Source organism: Triticum dicoccoides, chromosome 2A (assembly GCF_002162155.2).
Source record: "Triticum dicoccoides isolate Atlit2015 ecotype Zavitan chromosome 2A, WEW_v2.0, whole genome shotgun sequence".
Classification (NCBI taxonomy): Eukaryota; Viridiplantae; Streptophyta; class Magnoliopsida; order Poales; family Poaceae; genus Triticum; species Triticum dicoccoides.
The window spans coordinates 724,251,547-724,258,877 of NC_041382.1; the positions used below are offsets into that span (position 1 = coordinate 724,251,547).

General features: G+C 41.9%; 1 protein-coding gene across 1 annotated transcript; it reads right to left on the reverse strand.

Annotated features, from left to right (window-relative positions):
* Positions 1-296: 296 nt before the first annotated feature.
* On the reverse strand, positions 297-5,085 carry LOC119356655 (G-type lectin S-receptor-like serine/threonine-protein kinase B120). The gene is made up of 8 exons (XM_037623637.1): positions 3,819-5,085; positions 3,589-3,687; positions 3,323-3,504; positions 2,764-2,823; positions 1,520-1,685; positions 1,187-1,424; positions 828-978; positions 297-734 (listed from the first exon to the last, which is right to left on the reverse strand). Exons 1-8 carry the CDS (start codon positions 5,083-5,085, stop codon positions 432-434), a joined length of 2,466 nt encoding a protein of 821 aa, XP_037479534.1. The 3' UTR covers positions 297-431.
* Positions 5,086-7,331: the final 2,246 nt, after the last annotated feature.

Consider the following 7,331-nt stretch of genomic DNA (forward strand, 5'->3'; position numbering starts at 1 on the left):
CAGTTACGGAGTTCTGGGTGCTCTCCCTTCCTTCTCCATCCGCACAATTACTGGTTGCTTTGGAGTTGGAAGTGGTGCGCTTTCATTCTCCAACATAAACATAACCTATGAGATTAGTAGCCTATCATTAGCACAGTCCTGAACACACAAGATTCCCGTATGAATACACCGCAAAACTTCATTAAATGGGCAACTTGTAACAAATAAAGAGTCCACAAGTTCAATTGCGTTTCCATATTCCCATAATCTCCATGCCTGAGCAACAGAAGGAGATCAACATGTTACCACGCCTCTGCTATTCACAACTTTTCTTATACAATAAACACATAAATATTACAAGCACCTAAGTAAGAGTTCGGTACATAAAAAGTAAATCGTGAAGCATACAACTAAGCTATACTAGGATGTGTGCAAACTATGTTATTAAACATCTAACGGCCTTCTACTGTAGTGGAACTCATTACATTTACAGAATAGTTCATGCTGTCCCTTGCTTCTCCATCGTCACACTTACTTGGAGAGAAATATACAGGTTGTTTTGGAGTTGGAAGCAGTGCGCTTTCATTCTCTATCATAAACATAACAGATGACATTAGTGGCCTATCATCGGGATGGTCTTGAACACACAAGAGTCCCACATGAATACACCGTAAAACTTCCTGAAGTGGGCAGCTTGGCAAAATTGAAGAGTCCACTAGCTCGGTTGCATTTCCATCTTCCCATACTCTCCATGCCTGGCCAATATGAGGAAATCATGTTACAAATATTTTTTTGTGTTATCCTGCAAGGTTGTTAACTTGTAATTTTGCGTATTCCATAAAAATTACATAAGTTATCAGACTACAAAAGTTTGTCTTGTGCTGAGGTGAGCTGATCTTCAACCCACTAACAATCTCCAACAGAAGAACGCCGAAGCCATAAGTGTCGGATTTCACTGAAAAGGCACCTCCGATCGCATACTCAGGTGACATGTAGCCACTGTTTAAAACAATCAACAGGTTAGTATGGAATGTATAAAGTAAAGTCTCCTTAACCATAAAAAGTAGTCTTTTAGTGGTTTGATAGTTCACAAGCTACTTACTACTCCCTCCGTTCGGAATTACTTGTCTCGGATATGGATGTATCTAGAACTAAAATACGTCTAGATACATACATTTCTGCGACAAGTAATTCCGAACGGAGGGAGTATGTCCCAGCGACCCTGGTTGTCTTTGCATGATTTTGGTTTGCACCAAAGATTCTTGCCATACCAAAATCCGAAATTTTTGGAGTCATTTCGGTGTCCAATAGAATGTTGCTTGCTTTGAGGTCTCTATGAATTGTTGTTAATCTTGAATCTTGGTGAAGATAAAGAAGCCCTCTTGCTATCCCTTTAATTATTTTGAACCGCGTCAGCCAATCAAGCACATGTTTTCGTGCAGCATCTGTCACGATTAGCATGAAAGAAACTAGTCATAATGAATATCATTTGGGTTAATGTAAGAATTCTGCTATATGTGATCAACAAACTAGCACATACCAAAAAGAAAGGCGTCCAAACTTTTGTTAGGTAAATATTCATAGATCAGCAACTTCTCATCCTCCTGAATGCAAAATCCAAGAAGTCTGACTAGGTTCTTGCGCTGCAGCTTGGCAATCAGAACTACTTCATTTTTGAACTCCACTATACCTTGTTTCAGGGCCGTCTCCAGGAAATAGGGGCCCCGGTGCGAAATGCGAAATGAGGCCCTAAATTTTGAAATGTTCATACGCTAACGTACTAACATAACTAAAGCACACTCCTATTTTTCATATATGTAATATCAGTGCTAAAAGTCTAAAGGTATGGGGTCGCAAAATCCAGGTTTGCTCGAGGTAGGAGTGTTAAGCACAATCAAGTAATTGAAAAAGGAAATATAAATTCGGTACCCTGTGGTATTTCATCATCAAACTAAGCATTTCAAAAGGTACAAAACTCGCTCACCTCACCCTGCCATCATGAGCCTAGCTGCACCACACCCCCAGATGCTGTGGTGCAGTCCATTTTGCCTCCTAACCCGCATCCTAAAGAGAGAAATCAAAGGTCACTCACCACGCCCTGCCATCCTGTCTGAACAGAAGAGATACAAAATTTGAGGAAAAATATTCTCTGTGGAAAATTGATGTAGGAGTGGGGAATAAAAGGAGGGTCGACTATCTAGATACCAAAAGATCGGATGAAGCGCAATAGAAAAGATATTGAAGATAAACACGGCTACTGCCGCTAACTCGCTATTATCATTGCTGTAACAATTGCCTGAAACCCAAATCATAGATGTAAAAAAGAAGATAATTTAGGGGTAGGAATCATGAGAAGAAGGTTCAGAGCTTACGTAGGGAGTAGAGGAGACTGGGGGAAATTACAACGCCATGCCGCCATGGCCAGGCAGGATCGATCCACCTTCAACGTTGGTCCACTACCATCCGCTATTCCCGTCGGGAGGAGGGGAGTTCAGACGTGAGGCACTTTCTGGGGAGGAGAGGAGGCGGCGCACGATCGAGATTCGAGCGAAGGCAGCGGGTTAGCGATTTCTCGGGGCGTGGGACCTACGACGACTCGCATCAGACCGCAACAGATCAGATCAGCCTGATTTCCGCATCAGATCAGATCAGCCTGATTTTTTGAGGGAAGGTTTCAACTTTTTTTTACAGGATGTTGTGTTGGTTTTCCCTGATCGGGGGCCCCAAGATTTCGGGGGCCCTGTGCGATCGCACCGTTCTCACAGCCTTGTCAACGGGCCTGACTTGTTTAGAACCCTTACTGAGCCTCTTGACAGCAACTTCATTTCCACCTTTCAGTGTGCCCTGCATAAGCTCATATTTCTCAATTGAGCAGCAATGCCTTGACTCATATAGTTGCCTTTTCACACGAAGTGCACTTTGTCGCCTTTTTAACTTTGAGCCGAGGAGATATTATTTCAACTTTATAAATTTGAACATCAAAACTAGTGGAAATCACCAACTCATCCCAAACAATGTCGATTTAGACAATATGGCATCAAGACGGACGTGTTTCACTAATTTGGTACCCACTTCAAGTTATTCGGTCAGCAATAATAATAATAAATAGAGGATCATAAGTCATCAACATATCCACACCACATCATCCAAGTCAGGGGCAGTTTCTTGGTTACGACAACTAATGTGTGTGTGGTGGGCGGTATTTTGGCAGCAATTTTTTTAGGTCACCAAAAAATTCAAAATTAAGGATTTTTCTAGAGTTAAAAAACAATTGAAGGGTAAATTAGGTTTGTTTACTTTTCTATCCAAAACTTGTTATACTACAGGTATCACTTTCAGTTACCTTGTAAACTTTGCCAAAACCTCCGCGCCCAAGTAAGTTCGAATCAGCGAAAAAATTTGTTGCTGAAAGGATGTCTTCATAGCTAACAAATGGAAATTCTGTACTTTCGCCTCTGAGTCTGTTGGATGTACTAAAGTAGCCTTGCATTAGTTTGTTCTGGTTTTCTCTCCTTCGCCGTTTGCCTGCTGGTTGGGACATCCATTATTTCTTAACTTGTGCTATAAGAATGCCATATTTCAGTAATAAGAGGACGTTTGTTACTCTACCTCTGCATTTGTACATCCAGACGAGGGCTATGCATGTTAGTAGCAGCAAGAATGCCACAATCGGGAGTACAATCTTTACTGAACTTATCTTTTTCTCAACTGCATAAATGCAACTGGTAAGAAATTGACAATTCACTTGCATAAATACCATGAAAATTTTAGAAAGCTAGTTGAGTGCCTAGAAACACATGCTATTTCCATGGAAATAGAGGGAATGGGAGACCAAATACCAGGAGCATCGGCAAGTCGGAAGTAAAGGTTCTCGCCAGCGGTTCCTTTCCCAGCGTCAATAAGTTCCCCTAACCAAACCAAGCACCTTGATGAGTCGGCCATAGCACCAGCCCTGCTCAAGTTGGCATATGCGTAAGCCGTGCATGAGCAGTTGCGGTTGCACTCGGCAGTACACTCATCAAAGCTTTTATTCTGTATGTGCAAGAACTTGTCTGGAACCTTCATCCCAGGTAAGGACACAAAATGACTCGGTTTGCTGCATTTCAGCACTTTCTTTCTCTTACATCCTTTAGAAGAGCTAATATCATCAATGGGCTCAAACCCCTCAAGACATTGGCAGGCTGGGATAATCTGAGTGTAGTCACAATAACTGAAGGGGCCACACAAGGCATAGAGGTCGCATGCAGCAGTGGGGTGTTCACCAATTAGTGCCCATGAAGATGACTGATTGTTCCAGCTTAGAAATTGGGACTTGCCACTGTAGTCAAGTGTGATGCGTGTGAATGGCGAGTTCTCGGAGACTGTGAACATGATGTAGTACTCACCTCTAGAGTTAATATTTGCTTCATACAATACAGATCCGGTGTTGCTCAGGTATGTCCCTCCGTAAATCACCGAAGCTTCATTCAACACAGTGGTGCGGCAGTATGGCTTGCTCAGATGCCAAATGACGAGCTGGGGGGTTGTCGAGCTGGGGTCACTACTTAAGGAAAAGTCCCCGGAGGACGGGTTATGTGGTCCCTTCCAAGCAATGAACCGCCCGACGACTTGTGCCTTGTAGCTTGCCAAAAATCTCATTGTTGGAAGCATTGTGTCGGTCGGATGATCAAAGCTCTGCCATATGTCCGCGCCATTCGGCGACCGGAGAACAAAGTTTCCCGAGTTGAGTAGCACTGCATGAGCTCTGGCAACTCTAGCGGCTATATTGCTTGCTGTCATCCATATATTGCGGCCATTGGAGTCAGATAATACCAATGATGAATTGTTGGTGACGGTAAGCGTCCCAGACGAAGGGTTGGTGATTGGGTTGTCTCGATTGGCGACCCACACAACAGTCCGTGGTCCGGGGAGGCTATGGTACCATATGCCAAGGTAAAAGCTCCTGTTGGAGGCCGTCGGGGAGAAGAAGCCAAGAGCAAAATCTCCGCTTTCGGAGACGAGAGTGTGGCCGTGGGTGAGTGGCTTTGCTTGTGTGAGTTGATCATCGGATTTGCAGAATGAACTCAAGAATAGGAGGAAGAAGATGGGGATGTAGCGCATAGCCATTAGGCTGCCTCCTTCATCTCTGCTTGTGCCGAGGGTGAAAATGTGTCGTAGATATAGATGCAAGATGTCAAACTGTGGAGTTAATGGGACTAGTGATATGGATAAAGACATCAAGGTCGACATAGACCATAGGACAGATGGCCGGCCAGTAGACGACCGGCCGGAGAGCAGAACCCAAGTCTCACACGGCGACGGTGCTGCACGCGCAAAGAAAATTCGTCACTACGGGTTCAGATTGGAGTCTGGAGTGAGAGGGCGACAGGAGAAACCTCACATCATGTCATGTGGGTATGCTTGCTGTTGCTGCCGCATTTCTAGTGGAGGAAGGTAAGCTGGTGGTCGTGTACGCGGCGTGTGGTGTCTTCTTCACTCTGCTCTCCGACGATCTATCTGGTCTCTCATCACGGCCTTGGCCACAAAAAAGTCATGAGCTTGACCCACAGTGGAACAGCGACGTGTGTGCTGATGCCGTGTGTTGTTTGACATTGGCAATTCTTGGGCTGCTTCCCTGGGTTTTGTATTCTAGCCTTGATCAGTAGCTGCCCGTATGAGCCAGATTCCCCTTGCGAGCTGACGGTGCGCTATGCTACATACGTAGTAAATTGAGGAACTAATGATATGAACGAACAATTTTTGTTGCAATGTTTTTCCAAACATGTGGCTCCCGTAGAAGTAGAATAAAATTGGCCTATGGTGAGAACTTTACTGAGAACTATACCCATAGTAAGCGATCTCGTTTTCGGTAAACAATAATTTTGGGTCATTTACTAGCTCCTAGGAGGCTGTTCTATATACCACTGATCAACTGTCGAATTTCTGAATTAACACCACTCTCCGTCTTCTAGATTAAACTTGATCTTAATGAACAATGCTATAAGTATGACACTTTGCATCCGATTTTTGTATGACGCTGAAGATCAAACCATTCCACACCTAGCAGAAAAATGCAGCACGCCGCTGTATTCCTAGTGAACAGTAAAATTAGAAAAGAAAATTGAAAAAACATCACTTTTTTGCAGCAACATTTGATAAATGTTTGCAAAATTTCATCGTAAAATGATATTTATCTAAGTCGTGGAAAAAATAACAAAATTGATGCTCCAAAAAACTATTTTTAGAGTGCTGATTTTGTTTCTTTTGCCACGACATCCACGAATGTTATTTCGTGATGACAATTTGCAAGTATTGAAAACATTTGTCAAATTTTGCCGCAAAAAAATCAGGAATTTTCTTTTTTTTTTCTGATTTTACTGTTCACTTGATCTCATATGAGCTCCAGCTGAGAAGGGCACTTTCGACTTGTTACCCCTTCAGTTAATAATATTGAAGGGTGTGGGCCTTTCAAGCATTGAATGCCTTGTAGCATCTTCAAATATGAATAGGTACACATCACCAGTCATCAGTCATATCTTTTTTTTTTGCGGGGCATCATTATTCATATCCTTTGGTTAATAAAAAAGTTGTAATATGTATCAGAAGCTTGGGCATGCAAAAAGGAATGCATCCAAGCTTTTGTTAGATACTACCTCCCTTTCGGTTTATATGGCCCAATTCAAAAATCTTACCGGCCAAGTTAGATGATGAGTAGATTTTTGTAATATGCAAAAGTACTCAATTAACACGCTCGTTTTCCTCAAAAAAATATGTTTACCAATGCATTAATTGCAATGCATGTATGCGTGGCCAATAAATGACCAAGGGGTATTACATGCATTGGTGAGTTTTATCTTAATTCTTGCATGCAGAGATTGTATGCACCTTGAATCTGAACATGTGATGGGAAGTAATAAATATGATACTTATAAAACAGGAAAACTGAAATTTTGATATGAGCTCTATAAATCGGAAGGGAGGTAGTATAAGTAATCATAGATAATTAACCTTTCATCTCCCCGAATCAAAAGTTCAAGTCTAACTTGGTTTCTGTGCTGCAAATTTGCAATTATACTTCCTGCATTTTAAAATATTTGTAGTTTTATGTTTGTTTATTTACATCAAACATTTACATCAACAACATCAAATATATATTCTATGAAAATGTATTTTATGATGAATACGAAACTAATTTGGTATTGTAGATGCTGGCATTTTTTCCAATCAACTTAGTCAAACATAAAGATGTTTGATGTACGACAAACCTAAAAGTTTAAGTGTTTTTTAGGGAAAAAAGTTTAAGTATTTTGAACCAGGAGGGGGTAGACCTTAGAACTGTTCCTTTTTAAATTCCTCTCCCAAAAGGTATCTCC

Bases quoted from the DNA above. Each gene is read 5' to 3' on its own strand.
- LOC119356655 (XM_037623637.1), bottom strand. From the start codon at position 5,085: ATGGCTATGCGCTACATCCCCATCTTCTTCCTCCTATTCTTGAGTTCA. The intron at 3,505-3,588 runs GTAGAGTAACAA...CCCAACCAGCAG, and splicing joins CTGGATGTACAAATGCAGAG to GCAAACGGCGAAGGAGAGAA. The intron at 1,686-2,763 runs GTCAGGCCCGTT...TATTTCCTGGAG, and splicing joins TCAGTAAGGGTTCTAAACAA to ACGGCCCTGAAACAAGGTAT.